Source organism: Hesperophylax consimilis, chromosome 27 (assembly GCF_061612785.1).
Source record: "Hesperophylax consimilis isolate HC1 chromosome 27, BYU_Hcon_1.0, whole genome shotgun sequence".
Taxonomy (NCBI): Eukaryota; Metazoa; Arthropoda; class Insecta; order Trichoptera; family Limnephilidae; genus Hesperophylax; species Hesperophylax consimilis.
This window is the reverse complement of record NC_142862.1, coordinates 11,914,699-11,930,706: the sequence shown is the minus strand read 5'-3', so window position 1 is coordinate 11,930,706 and position 16,008 is coordinate 11,914,699. Positions and strand designations below refer to the sequence as shown.

The following is a 16,008-nucleotide window of genomic DNA, read 5'->3' as shown; positions in this document are numbered from 1 at the left end:
TTCGTTTGTCAAGCAATCTGAGATATTTTGACATCTCGAAATATAACGTCTCGAATGTGAGAATCGATTTGCGTTTTCGAACGCATTCTGACAGTTTGAAAACGATTGTTTTGGACTGAACATTCGAATGATTTCTGACATTTCAGAGCGATTGTCTCGATTCCACTTTCGATGACATTTGAAAACGATTATTTCAGACCGTGCATTCGAATTAATTCTGACCAATCACAACGCTTGGCTGGCATCGATTGTTTCTGACCAATCACAGCGACGACTTTCGATGACGTTTCAAAACGATTGTCTCGGAGTTGCATTCGAATTAATTCTGACAATGAATCGAGATATTTCGAATGGTAAAAAAGATCGAGTAAACCATCGATGATTCATCGATTCCGCCCATCGCTAGTGATTACTGTTTATTTATGCCGTGATTTGTCTGTGGTTAAGTTTGACAAGAACTGTCAGTACTGTATTGCGGTTTAAAAGTTTTTTTAAAATTAATATAACAAAGATGATGGAAATAAACAAAATATTGCAAAGCATAGGCTGCTGTAAAGCTTGCATCTTGAGATATATTGGCTCGAAGAACCCTGCTTTCTACGCGGACGCCGACAACGCTTTTAAAAAAGTAAGGTTATGTTTTCATTTAAAAGACCGCCACAATAATATTCTTGCCGCTAAAAACTCTTTTGTAACCACCATATGTTATGTATCTTCTAAGTTTACTGTGCGTACGGTCTTGTATTATATATAAATAAAGTACATTAATTTTCTCCTATTCCGCTTCACTCTTAATACGCAATATTTCACTTTCAAATAAATGGATTTAGCTTTATTAATTCAAAACATGATTTATTATGTCGGGGGAGACGGAAATATACGCACTTTTAATTTTAATTTCGTATATTAAGTCACTTACGCGATATGTCAATTAGTATGCGGCGCCTCCGACGGCGACTATATTCATATCAAGAGTTGGATTATATTCATAATATCGTAATTCATATCTACAAAATATTTCATAGACACTGCTGCCAACCAAAAAAAAAATAGTATTGCCATATAAAATAAATAATATCATCGTGTATAATTAATCCATATTAATATGTAAGTCAATGTATTATTTATAACAAATAATCAACATAAAATTAAATCAAATAACCCGAATAACAAACAAATAGAATAAAATGTGATTAAACGTATTCCGTTTAGGTAGTTTAGTTTAGGTTAGGTTAGAACATGGAAAATAGGTATTAGAATTAAATCACAAACCAGTCTATACAAACCTAGCGTAGCCCACATACTATTTGAAAACTGGGATATAACTCTAAAGGGGACGCGAGCAGGCGTTATTAAAGGGGCATTTTTTTGCTATAGAAAATCACAGTTAGATTAGGTTAGGTTACATATATTAATTCAATAATTTCAAGATTTTATTTTCTTTAACTGAATTAGTTCGTAGGTAGGTACTGTACCTAACCTGCGCACTGGCTAGGTAAATAACTAGTTGTGGTAATTCCGGCAAATGTCACATTCTTTTGTTTCTTTGAAATCTCGTGTGACATATCGCGTAAGTGACTTAATAAACGAAATTAAAATTAAAAGTGCTTATTTTCCGTCTCCCCCGACATAATAAATCATGTTTTGAATTAATAAAGCTAAATCCATTTATTTGAAAGTGAAATATTGCGTATTTACCGTGAAGCGGAATTCGTAACCTTTACCATCCGTTCTTATTAGAACGGATTATGGAAATTACACTCTAACAAGAAACATCTATTTACATGCACAAAATAGCTTATTAAGTTCTTAGTTTCTGTTAATTAAGTAATTTATTCGTATTTAGATTGAAATGAAACTTTCGCAAGCGTTACTCCATACCAGAAAGTCCAAATTGGCGGCAAAGTGATATTTTTATGAGGTAAATGGGGGACTTTGAATAAAAATGGAATTATAATGCATCTTTTACCGTCTATCCCAACATAAATCGTTGCTTCTTATAGTAATGCAAGAAAATCGTAAATAGGACAAAATTCGAGCACGACCTGCAGATCAGCACAAATCTGGCTGCCTGCCCGCATGACAGCAGAGCGTTCTGGTCGCTTGCGGGCTCAATAGGTCGCAATTTCCGCAAATCCAGTCTACAACCTCTTACCAGACCTGACTGCTCACTAGCAAATACCGCCACCGAGAAGACCAACTTATTAAAATAAAATAAAATAAAATTAGGTAAAATGTTTGCGGAAAACTCAACCCTCGATGATCGAGGTGCTATCCTGCCGTTGGTTCTTCACTGTGGTTTCCATATGAAAAAGCTAAGGAGCTAGCATTGGGGTGTACTCCAGGTCTTACGCGGGCTCGATGTTAGTAAAGCTAGCGGGCCTGACGGAATACCTGTCCTGGCATTGCAGAGGTGCGCTGCAGAAATAGCTTGTGCGGCGATTATCTCGCATATATGAAGCATGTTTGGGGGCAATGCCTGGAAATTTACGGTGAGACCCAAACGGTTGCACTCGTATCTCCAAGGCATTTGACCGGGTTTGGCACCAAGGACTTGTCAACAAACTGCCTTCTTACCCATGTTCACTCCTTCCTCTCCTTAAAAATACCCTCCACACATCATCCCCAGAAATGACAGGCCCTAAGGGAAAGCATTTTCCCAAGGGCCTCCAGTGTGGTGTAAAGAAAAAAAAAAAAGTAATTTAGTTGAAATGAAGCGTAATTTCCATAATCTGTGCCTATGAAAAGTGCGGCAGCTAGGGAAACATTTACCGCACCCTATATTTTTTCCACCCTCGTGCAAACCCTACCCAATAATGTGTATGAATCGTGAATTTTATGCTAAATATTTAAATAACTATACATTATTCTATTGATATTTCATGGAAAATATTAAAATTCAATTTATTTCAAAGGTTTTTTTGTGAATTTATTAAAACCAACAGAATTTTTCAGAGCGTGTTCTGCAACTCAACTACTCATAAATTTTTCAACATCCTTGAGTAATTTTCATACAATACACCTGTTTTCACGTACTTATTTTGTAAGGTTTTTTTTAATGTGTCTCCATGTAAAAACAGAATGTGTGTGTTGTTCGACATCAATCAAAATTAATCACAATTGGAAAATCATCAATTGCCAGCAAAGTAATGTTTATACTTCTCTTCTAGCTAGACACCAGTGTGACGGAACCAACTGATGATGCGGAGGAGGCTGAGAGTAGTCGGGAGCCAGAATCCCCCGAGGCTGATGGGGAACCTTCAAGTAAGCGCCGCAAACACAATCCGTGTATCTGCTGCCTCGGACTACTGCAGAAAGAGTCCTGGCCCGATATGCTGGACACCATCAAACAAATAGTAGAAGAGAAGAAGTAAGCGAGGTCATCTTTCAATTATACATATTATCCAGAATTCACTGCCTATTTGTGAAGATCTGCATAAACCTATCAAAAAAATTTATTGTAATGGAATTTTATTTTTATACTAAGGAACAGTGGCGGCTTGGCTCTTCTTAGAAGGTCATTTGGGCAATGATCTCCCAAAAATATGCTGCAATAGTATTAATATAAAAAAAAAGGATTTAACAAACTACCCGATTATTAATTTAGATTTTATTTGTGTATAGTCATACGTTTTTTCGATTCATTCCAGTGCCATCTAGCGTCCAAATGAGAAGTTATTGCATGTCCTAGCATGGGTCACTTTAAATTTTGTCCCAAACCAATATCCTTTCTTTCTCTTTGCCATAGAGACAAAGGAGGTAAACACTATAATGTCTGACAAATGCTTGGTATCATACGTGTTTTCGGACACGACCGTGGTGAGATAGAGATATTTACGCCCTAGGATTTTTAAGGTATTAGAGGGAGATGTGATAAAATGTCAGTCCAAAGTTTTTTTTGTGATAACGATAGCCATCTTGAACTTGAATTTTAGTTCGTGAAATTATGTCATTGTTGATGTAATTTGCGTGGAATAATTTAAAATGTGAAATTCTGTGAATCGTGACAACGTATTCAAATAAAGTGACAATTAGTTTACGTTACAAGAGAGAAAAATAAAGAGGTTAAAAACGATATTTTAAAACGAAAAGTTATAAATTTTGGCATTTTTATAATATTCAATACGCATTAGCAATATATATTAACATTTCATATTCTTTTTTTTTCAATTGACCTTCTACTTCTGGTATCCTAGAGCCGCCTCTGCAGAGGAATAATATTTCTAAAACAATTAAAAATAGGCAATCTTTGATTTGCCACTAAAATGATACATTTGACCGGAGGGCATTTGTGACGACACACCTGCCAATATTTGAAGGCACAGCTGTCATATAACGCTGACTGCTAAACAATGTTACTTAAGTCAAAGACAAATTCAAACCATTTGTGAATTTGCAGTTTTATATTGTTTTTAAAATCAATAATAAGGTTGTCTACTACAGCGAAATACCATGTTTTTTTAACGAATTTCTCATATATATAACATGCTGAGGACATGTAGAACGATGTAGTTATTTTTTTGAAAGCTTGGTGTGATATCATAAGATACCACGATTTACCCAAGTTCACTTTATAGTCAGCTCATAACTTCGTCATTTTTGGAGATATCAAAAAACTAATTCTATTGTCGCTAATAATTATTAATAACTCTTTAAATAAATAACACATTTTCATCAAAATATTTTTTTTAAATTAGGAGGTGGCATCATTATTTATAAAATATTAAAATTTAACATTTTTAATGTGACGATCAGAAGCAGTAAAGTTAACTTTAAATATTCCATTGATTTCCAGCTACGACAGTGAAACATTTGCCTGTGCCCTCACTTCTCCCATGTCCCTCTTCCTGAGGGAGCACTCCATCAACCTTTATCTGCAGGAGAGACTACCCAGGTGGAAACCAGGTAATCATGCGGTATTTATTTATTTTGTGGACAAATAAACTAAGGTGACTGAATGATTTAAAGGGTTCTCTACGGCAGAGGTATCCAACTTCTTTCAGTTGATTGTACATACAAGCTCATGCCCTTGGGACAACAAGGTTTTATCTGGCATATTCTTAAACACACAGAAAATTCAGTTACAATATGTTCTTCAAATTCACTTTCTCATAGTATCAAGTGCAAAGGCAGATAGAACCTTGTTGTTCCAAGGAACTGTTCCGACTTCCATTCCACACCCACACATACACGTTTGTCTAAGCTAGCGCAAGTCGTATGTCGGATATTCTAATGAATATATGTATATTCAGATGAATATTTGTGGTGACATAACTTTTCGTAAACAGCAGGTTATATCCGGGTATTTAAAAAATGATAATTTTATTCAAACATCGTGACACTAATTAAACTGAATATTATTACTACAAAATCTTCTTTTTTTAACTGTTTCGCTACCGATTTGGGTCGCAACCCGTTTATTGGGAACCTATGTTCTAAGGCTAGAAATAGTGCCACACATACCATCGGTCGACTGACGACATAGCGCTGACGAGCTGGCAGCGCGTAGCGAATCGCGTGGCACTACATCTCTTCATTCAATCACCTATATACTACCGCAAGCGACCGACGTGCACGTGGCTCTATTTACAGCCTAAGGTTTGTAGTGTCATCGACTTGATTTGAAACTTTAGGTACATGCATATTCATGGATTTATAAGGGTAGTCTTTAGCAATTGATTTTAACCAGCCCAACCAACTCAAATTAACACAAAAGATTAAAAATTATAGCATTTCTTTTCCGCGCAATATGTATGTTATTTTATGTCTTGTTTTGATGGGAATGCTTGTGAAATCATGTGCTGTGCTAACTGATATATATACATACTCATGTTATGATGGATTCATAGATTGCCATTTATTTGCAGACAACCTTACGTCCCTGAAGGAGGCATGGAAGTGGTCATTTGGAGTGAAGATGGCTGAGGCCATTGGGAAGACGATGAATTCAGGCGCCACATGTCAGTACATGATTAAGGCCAATATGACATACGCACAAGACACACAAGTGAGAATTAGGCCCCTATATTATGTGTAAAAAATTCTGAATAGTAGCAAGGTTCTTTTTGTAAGTGCAAACCATTTTTTTTGTTGTATGCATATATAAAGAGGTCGTGAAGGTCACAGTGTTTTATTGAGTCAGGTTGCCGAATGTGATATGACTTGGGACCAATGTTTGAACCGTGCAGACCCGGGAATGTTGTCCTACGCGCGGGTTGTCACTCGTTGGGCCTTGTTAATTGTTGGCTGACTTACTGACTGCTGGCCGGCCGATGGCATCAGTAGGTATGCGAGATCGCAGGTAAAATGGAGACAACTCGCTCAGTCTGGGTCCTACTGGAATTTTCGTTGACGCTGAAATTATGTCTAGGCAACAGGCTAGAACCTTCTAGCGAATTCGCGTAATGTGCTAGACCAACTCGCAACGTATTGTCGTAGGTAGCTCTAGACGTCGCGAGTAGGTAGTTCACTCGCAAGTAGGTACTCGTAGACAGGTAGGTCATGTTGTTTACCTTTAGCGAGACAATCTAGATGAATCTACGATAATTCCTGATAATTCCTTAAACAGCCTTCTTCAAGCCCTCCTAGTTATCTCCTCCTTTAATTTTTGCCTTCTTCCTTCATTTTTCCAAAATCTTAACAGAATTTTCAATTATAAATTTATAAAATGAATATTGTACATGTCCTTTTACCAATTTCTTACCCTCAATATTTTTTTTAAACCGTTATACACAGACCACACAGCATTCAAATTATTTGTACTTCCAACTATATTTTTGTCAATCAATTTTTATGGTATAATTTTGTAGTCCACAAAAATATTGCTTTTCCTCATCAAGAATTTTACATATTCATTCATTTACTAGAATTCGAAAAACAAATATACTGTCGAGGACCGTTAAAGTCTGTCAAACCTTCTATTGTTTAATTCCTCTCACTATATGCTGTTAAGCTGTGCATAAATATAGTTTAACAAGTACGATAAATCTATTACCCAGGAGCTGGAGTCCCTCCAGCGCATGTGCCCCCGTGTTTTCGAGGAACGCTCGCGTGCCCACCGCAAGTTTCGCGGCGAGGTGTTCACGCGCAAGGGCGTGGAGGGCCTGCTGGCTGAAGTGGCCCCCGAGGTGTTCCGTCTGCACTTCCGCTGCCCCCCGGACGTGCCGCAGCAGGGGGCCCGCTGCGAGGGGGCTGAGTGCCTGCACCAACCCATCTATTTGGCGGGGAGGTAAATCTTTTGTCTATTTACTGGTTGTTCCCATGACAAAACAATAGAAAACTATCCTAACCTATCGTCTTATTACGTTCTGTTTTGTCCAGTTCCATTTACTAATTGTCCTCTGTGAAAAATCACTTGACTTGCTTAGTTCCACTCAAATATGACCTGCCAAAGTAAGCTGTATAAAATATATTTATCTTATCTTAAGACTCTTGGATTTGTTTTGAGAGTTTCAAAAGACTTCAATAATTTAGGCACATTTATCATGTTGTACAAAACCCTTGTTAGATGCCAACTAGAGTATAACTCTACGTTATGGTCTCCCTTTTACAATATTCATTCCGATAACATTGAAAAGATTCAACATAAGTTCCTGAAGTATATAAACTATTAATTGCATATTCCTGTAGAAAACATTGATTATAACTACTTACTATGTAGATAAATTGTCCCTATTAAAACTTTCAGAAAGAAGAATTAACACAGATTTAATAGTACTACATAAAATACTTCATTACAAAATTGACTGTTCTGAGTTACTCCAATTAATCAGCATCCACATACCCAAAAGATCTTGCCGAAATTTACTACCCTTTTATTTTTACAACACCAGGACACCAGGTCTTATCAAAATTCCCCGATTCCAAGACTTCACAGTCTCGGAAATAAATACTCTGATCTGGGAGATATATTTCATCTTAAAAATAATCAATATAAATATTGTTTATTTCAATTCTTTTATATATCGAGATCCAAATAGACATCTATAATTTCCGCAATATATATTTTTTTTATTTTGAATATCGATTTATGTGAGACTTCTTATCATTTTTACTAATGTATCTTATTTTATTATATGCTTTTGTTGTAACATTTAATATTTTTTCTTTTTTCGTTGTATTATGTTTCCTTTATTGTTTTAATTTTGTAAAATTTATAATAACTATGATACTCTACTATTAAACTTTGTAGTGTGTAAAAGCCCATTAGGGCGTGTAATGATATATAAATAAATAAATATTACTGGTAGGTACCATAGAATAAAGGAGGTCGGTACCTACTTAATCACTCGTCTGGGTTTGAAAAGATCCGTCGGTCGGACCGACATACTCATAAAGGAAATCATGTTTGTGTTGTAGACCCGTAATAGACTACATGATACATAGTCTGAATTCTTGACAAATCAGTTCCAATTTTCAAAATGGCAATTAAAATAATTTTCTGTTAAAAATATTATTTTATAGGTAGGTACTTATCACTTATCTAAATTCTTGAAACAATCGGTTCCAATGACACTTAAATTCAAAACGAATCCGAGTTCATTCAACCAAAGTTACACAGACAGACATATACAACTGAAATTAGTATTATTTATTTATGATACGATTTAATTTCACCAATAAACAACATGCATTAATATTTTTTTTCAAGTTAGAAAAATTAGACTTGTTTTAAAGCGGCATATAATTTTTATTCATGGTTTCAGATACAGCAAGTTCTCGCGAGAACTGTGCCAGACGCCCTGGATCCTGGACGGAAAGCGCATGATGGAGTCCTCTATTCAGGACATCATATTCAAACCTGTCGCTGAGCTCTACAAGTAACAACTCATCATATATTATTTGACAAATCTACCCCTCAGAATAAACAAGGTTCCGTCTGACACTATAATGTTATGTGATAATCAACTCTAAACTAACTCTCCCTAGATCCCATTATCGGATGACATTGCTTTCGATGAAAATAAATGTGCCACTGACTTAGTACCTTTTGTTTCTACACCATTTAGCATGCGGTCTGTCTCTCTTACTCTTGCCTGAAATTTTTATCGCCATTTCATTTGAATTTCGTAATCATGGTGAAACACAGTTTTGTAAGGAAATATAGGCCCAAATTGGACTTATATTTGAATCACGAAATACGCCCATAAGGCACTTTTTGTGTTAGTCTTTATTGTACGGCTGTAATAATAGAAACAAGGGAGATAACACTACGCATGTCACCAACAGTATTTAATCACACTACTGCAAATCGACTTAATACCATACATATTTTCATTATTGCTATTTATAGTGTCTGTGGATGAAATCTTATTATTCTAAGGCGGAGGTTGGTCGAGGTCCGTTTGGATATTTGGAGTACCACCTATGCACTGCACCCACGTGAAGGGGGTCAGAATCCTCTATATATTATCGTAACTTGACAAGAATTCTTTGAAGAAAAAAATAGAAAAATGCGTGACCAAATGTTTTGTTCACAAACGAGTCTACAGGTAGAAATTTATAACTGCACTTGGAATGCGAGAATAGTTTCCTATAAATTTGTTTTGAATAGCACAACATGTGCAATGTGTATCCCCTTGGGGTAGGTATGAGGTGTGGGTGAAAGGAGTGGAATATGAATTATTATATCCACAAACAAATGGAAAAGGCGCTGCAGGCGAAATTTTTTCTCTGGTATTCCCAATTGTAGTATGTATGTGGTGAAGGTCTTCGGGAGAAGAATATGATTTATGACATTCACAAAGACACAGAAAAAGCACCGCAGTCCAAAATTTTCTTGGTGCATAGCGCATACCAATAAATTTTTCCATTTTTATTTTTGAGTCAATATCCCAACAATATTGGTGATGCCATACGTAGTAATGCAAAATCATGTTTTTTCGGTTTGAAAATTTGATCACTTAGAAATGTTTTAGATGCTTTAATTAAATACTGCGAGTAGAACACATCTTGGCCTACTATATAATCCAGTATTTTTTAGATAAGTCTTGCCTAGAAAAAATAATGTGTCAGGCCTATAAAAACTGCTTTAAAGTTCAAAATCTCCTACTTACGAACGCATTTTCGGTTACGGTTTTATTGTATAATGTGGCAAATTAAATTCTTTATAAAATGATCGTAAAACAATTAAATATTTGTGTCTGAACGTCCGCAAAATAAAATAAAAGCCACTTTTTGGCCATGTTTTTTTCTAGTATTTATCAAAAAAGACGGATGGTGTTGAACGGGAATTTAAACCTTATCGCCATCTACATAAGGGGTGTTATTGTTAGCGGCTTGATTCAAAATGTTACACGACGTATGGCATCGCCTTAAACAAATATTCTTTGGTATTTTCTTAAAGGGAAATATTTTAGTATTGTTTAAAACGGAAACCTTTAAAACATATCAGCTTAACTCTTAAAAGACAGCTAATATTTTGTAATATCTCAGAGCCAAACATAATATTGAAAATTATATTTTAAATAATTGAGAGGCATCTACCATGTCAACGTTTTATTTAGGAATTTTCGTGGACAATATCTTTATACACTGCACATTGCAGTGCACCTGAAGGTAGTCATGATTTCACTGAACTGCTATTGTAGTTGGTCAAATCGATTAGACAAATACGTCGATGATGAATATGTTTTAATATTTATTTTAATATTAAACTAACTTCAAAATGTATCTGATACACCGTGAATGAAAACCATTCTCGCTTTCGGAATGTAAGGTTTTTATTAAAAAATAATTATATAAAGGCCGCACCAAAAGTGCTTGCGGGTTCATGTTTCTCACCCATGTTCCAAGGGGTTGAAGTGCAGATATGTAAATATTGGTTATTTTTTGTCAATTTCCAGCATACCTCCGGAAGAAGCGGGCAACCGCTTGAAGTTTCTGTCGTCGGGGCGTGAGGACGTGGATGTCAGGTGCCTCGGGCTGGGCCGGCCCTTCGCTGTGGAGATCTCCGACCCCAAGGGGGCGCGCCTCGACCCCCCAAGCCTAGCCGCCCTCACGCGCACTATGTGCCAGGACCACTCCCTCATACAAGTGAGGGATCTACAGATTGTCAGCAGGTCAGTACCGCCAAAGACACCCCAACTCAACAAACTGAATCAACTTGAAATGTGATTCATGGTTATTTTCATTGGAAACGGATTAGTGCCATCTTTTGATTAACGGTGAAAGCATTATGTCAGCTTGCAACTGATAAGTTTAAACATAATGGGCTACTGGAAAGTTCAAATATAAACTAATTAATTTTTAAAATTGGGGGCCCATATTGTGAAAGCCTGGCTCTCAATTGTGAAAGCTATCTACCCACTTTGTGGGTGCCTAGCGCTGCAGTGGGTAAGGCTCTCGACTAGCAATCCAGAGGTCACGGGTCGAGTCCCGGCATGCGCAAGTAAATTTCATTTAATTAGTTTGTGTTGTTTCACAATTGGTTCAATAAAAATTATATGTAGTGTATTTGCGGCACATTCCAGAATTTGTATTACTTTTAAAATTTATTCATTCATCTTTAATAATTTTAATTTAATGAAAGATACTCTCAGTATCGCCGTGGTATAAGACCACCATTCCGAATTGAAACGCTGCCTGAAATGGTTTTCACCGTGTTTGATGATCAGATCTGAATAGCCCGCCCCTTCCCCATTTCCTTTCTCTCCCCACTACTTTCAGCCTTACAACATAACCCAATTGGGATTGCCATATTCTCACCGGTAGATGGTTAGGAGTAATTGGGACTGTTGTGCGGTATTCACATATGTAACAAAAAAAGGGGGGCTAGTCACTGATCAGATGCTCCTGTACTTAACTCAAAAGTTGACTTCCCGGAGTTCTTAAAAGAAAAAATTCCATACATCATTTTGATAATCATAGCAGACAAAACACCCTCTTTTACAGATAAATGCAACATCAATTTCAATCAAAATGAATTTATGAAAAGGACCTTTATGTCCTCAGTCCTTCCCATTCTGCTCCAATCCTCTTCCACAAAGTCTATCATCTCTTCCTCGGTCCGGCTCTGGGTTGCTTCTCGGTTTCACTATTATTTGAACATTTACGTAAATGTTCAAATAATAGTGAATAGAAGAAGCGAATACTATTTTATTAAAAAATCTGATAAAATATTACTCATTAATTCCAATACTCGAAATTCTAATTAATCTAGATTAATTAGATATATGTATTATAAAACTTATTGTGGTGTCTGTTGTAATCTTTTAAATGCAAATGCATGGTGTTCACTTTTTTGAACACTGTTTAAATCATATCTCACCGTAATATAAACTGAGACGACTTTTATGAGTCCGTGTCATACTGGGAGAAATATCTCCCAAAAGTCTCCAGGGGTCAATAATTTTTATGTTTTATTTTTATACAGGGAAGAGCTCACTATACTCAAAATGGGCGAAGAAACAAAATCCAAAACATATGTCGCTCTTTGCGTCAAAATAGAAGACGATAACATGGAAAATAACATTTTGGAAAGCGTTCAAAATTCAATTCAAGATTCAACAGCGACTCTCGAGAATGGCACGGAAAAGAATGGTGTCAAATCGGAATCGTTGAGCCGAATAATGCAAGAAGACCTGGATAGGTTAAATACATTTAGTAATGATGACAACGGAATTATCAAAATACAGCAGAAGACTCCATTGAGAGTTCTACATAGAAGGCCATTGTTGATACGAGAAAGGAAGATATTGAAAATGGAAGCAGAATTCGTCAAAGGTATGTATCTTCACTTCACAACTATAGATTTTTATGGTTGAATGTTACATAAATTAGAAAATTTGAAATAAGTTTGAAAAATCATATTGATCTGACGACAGGCAGCCTCGGATAGGAGAGGGTACCAGATGAAGAGTGAGAGAACAATTTGTTTCCCATTTTTCTAACCTCATAATACTTTTCGTTGTAAAATGCCCTCTTGTGATTCTCGTTAGAATGTAGTAAATGTTGTATTTATTTACCCTTGTTAAAAATATAAAGAAATTATGGCCGAAACTGACTTTGGGTTTATACCAAACTATCCGTTCCAACGGACTAGGTGTTTTTACTTTGATTGCTTACTATGGAAGAGAATGAATTAACAAATTACAATATTTTTTGTAAACATCACCTGTCGAGAAGGGCTAAATAATAAAATATGCACATGTCTAATACTGTCTTCTGTATTGTCAGTAAGTATAATAAAATATGCACATATGTAGTACTGTTCTCTGTATTGTCGGTAAATATAATAAAATATGCACATATCGTCGCTGTTAAATCAAACCGGCATATATGCAAAAATGGAGCTTTTGAGCTATTGGTGTCAAAAAATTTCTTTTTTTCCCTTCTATTTTTATGTCGAACCGGCATGTCGTATAGTTGAATAAAAATCTGTCAGATGGCGTTGGGCCGGTATGCATTTACGCGTGAATCGCCATTTTTTTTAACAGAAGACAGACCTATTCCGCAATACGCCAGTTGCTTCAAAACTTTCAAGGGGGAAATGCGTCCATCATGTAAGTAAAACCGGATTATCTCACAATATTACATTTTTATTCCTACCTAGATATGACTTATTGTATGACTTATTGGCAGATAATCCGGTTTGCACTTAACAAAGGCGTTTATAGCAGCCTCAACTAAAACAAACCGGCAGATATGCCAAAATGTCTGACCCGGGTAAAATTTCTCCCGGTTAAAAAAATAAATTAAAATACGTAAATTTAATAAAAAAAACTTTAGCAAACTGAAAGATGCGAAACTGCGGTGAGGAATACGAGTCTAAAACCCGTGGAAGAGTGAACCAACGAAGCATGAAGCCTCCTTGCCACAACTGTAAACTCAAGTGTTCCTAGTCATTACTACAGATCTCAAAGTTCTCGGGAGTATATCGATGGTGGAAAATCTATCGCCGATCACAGAGATTATCTAAAAGAAAGAAAGGAGTCAAACCTTGCAGGAATCAGCTACTACCAGTACAGAGGTTTTTTCAAGTCATACAAACTTTCACACCTAAGAAAGATCAGTGTGATGTTTGTCTCATTTACGACGGCAACTTTTACTTCAAAACCTCCTACGGATCACATGCCTGGGAGGAGGCCAAGAAAAGGAATAAACGGGGCAATGGGAGCGTGAATCCTGTTCTGATGCAAGCTTATTCCAAGAGACCATTGAGGAGAAGAAGAAAAATGGTATCCTAAAGTCAGTTACCGCCGGGATAATACCGTCAATTTATTCAGATTTCCATAAACGATTGGGAAACTTTGAAGTTACCAGCAAAGGAAAAAGCAGTATTATGTTAATTGTTTATAAAAAAAATTGTGAAGCAATAAATTATTTTTTCATTGACAACATTGTCTTTTTTTATACCTTAAACAGGTTCCAAAAGAAGAAGCCACTGTGACACAAATGCAAATATTACACTGATTTTAAAGCCATACTGGCATATCTGCATTTTACTCTTAATTTAAGCAATTTTCGATTTATTTGCAACTACTACTTCAATAAGCAGTATTCGTCTAAATTTTATTCATGCATAAGGTGGCATTGAGGTGAACCAAACGGACGTTAAAAGGAAAATATCATATGCGAAATCTTTAAAGCGCTCTGGTGAAAAACAAGCATTTTGCAGATATGCCGGTTTGATTTCACAGCGACGATATGTACTGTCCTCTGTATTGTCGGTAAATATAATAAAATATGCACATATGTACTGTCCTCTGTATTGTCAGTAAAGTAAAATTAATAACTTAAAAAATGGTTTAAGACTAATTTTATTACTATTATTTGATAAGCAGGCTGCATTCTGCTGCCTTCATTCATATCTGATTTCACAATAAATTTAACAGTAATTGAGTTGTTTTAAATTTTAAAATAAGTTAATCCTTTCTTCTCTCCAAATAAGAATCCATGTTATGGAAGTTTGTTTTTATTTTTTTACTTTTTTTGATAAAAAGAAAGAATATTAGAAGTTGTCCACGACTTTCCCATGGCATTCTAAGGAAATAGATGATTTCCTACTTCACCGTACACGTCAAGACTAATGTTTTAATTATAAAGGAAGCTACTTTTTATAAAAATGACTCCAGATCCCCAATGTCCAGGCATTCTGTTGGTGTTCCATCTGAAATTTTATAAAGATAAAGAGAAAAAAGTTACAAGAATTGTAAGAGAAATATTAAGATGAGATTGCGACTTGACCAAAACAGCTAAGTTGCAGTCGTCTGGTAGTCCTGCCGAGAATCAGCGGAGCAATTGGACCAGCCGCAAGCGAGACACGGCGTCCGTGCCCCTTAGCCAGCTTCCCGAATAGGCAAAAATGTAAAAAGATAGACCAACAGTCCTGGGTTCCTGAAATTTTGTTTGTGCAATAATGGAGGACTTAGCTAGAAGAGAATTGAATCCCCGCATTTGGCCACTCAGTCACATAACCGATTCTACATTACAATACATATTACATAGCTTTAATTTCATTTTCAGATAAGCCAAACCTGTTCATAGTAGAGATGACCACAGAAGCGGGCACTTATATCAAGGAGTTTGTCCATGGCGATTTCGGGAGAACTAAGCCCAGCCTCACAGACATCCTCGGCTTCAAAGTGGACATCCTGGCGCTGGACGTCAAGTCCATCAACCTAGACTGGCCCAAAACTGTTGAACTGCATGTTACCTGATTTTAATAAAACTTTTTTATGATCACTTTGATTCTTTTTTATTTATTTATATCTACATATTTGTGAAACAGCTAATACGACAATGGCATTATAATACAATGGTCTTACAAAATTTAAAGAAAATGTGGAAGTAACAAACACTCTCATGTTTCCAGTAAATTCTTAATTTAAACACTGTTCATGTACATGTAAAGATAGACATTCAAAAATATTTGTGTACGAATGAAATAGATATAGAAAAATCAGGAAGCGTTTTTCGTATTCAAAAGTTGCGGTGAATAATGCATTTTACATCACAGGTTTGATTGAGATGACAAGATACGTTTACTCACATACACTAAGTAAATAC

The 16,008-nt window shown here is 36.0% G+C and overlaps 1 protein-coding gene across 1 annotated transcript; it reads left to right on the top strand.

The window, feature by feature from the left end:
• The first annotated feature begins 437 nt into the window (after positions 1-437).
• Positions 438-15,670, top strand: Pus10 (Pseudouridine synthase 10). The gene is made up of 9 exons (XM_089647849.1): positions 438-628; positions 3,171-3,370; positions 4,796-4,905; positions 5,868-6,007; positions 6,999-7,228; positions 8,706-8,819; positions 10,845-11,060; positions 12,374-12,723; positions 15,466-15,670. The coding sequence occupies exons 1-9, from the start codon at positions 512-514 to the stop codon at positions 15,657-15,659; spliced, it is 1,671 nt and encodes a 556-aa protein (XP_089503975.1). The 5' UTR covers positions 438-511; the 3' UTR covers positions 15,660-15,670.
• The last annotated feature ends 338 nt before the right edge of the window (positions 15,671-16,008 follow it).

Coding starts and splice junctions, on each gene's coding strand:
- Pus10 (XM_089647849.1), top strand. CDS start 512: ATGATGGAAATAAACAAAATATTGCAAAGCATAGGCTGCTGTAAAGCT. Junction 8,820..10,844: donor CCTGTCGCTGAGCTCTACAA/GTAACAACTCAT, acceptor GTCAATTTCCAG/CATACCTCCGGAAGAAGCGG. Junction 12,724..15,465: donor GGAAGCAGAATTCGTCAAAG/GTATGTATCTTC, acceptor TTTCATTTTCAG/ATAAGCCAAACCTGTTCATA.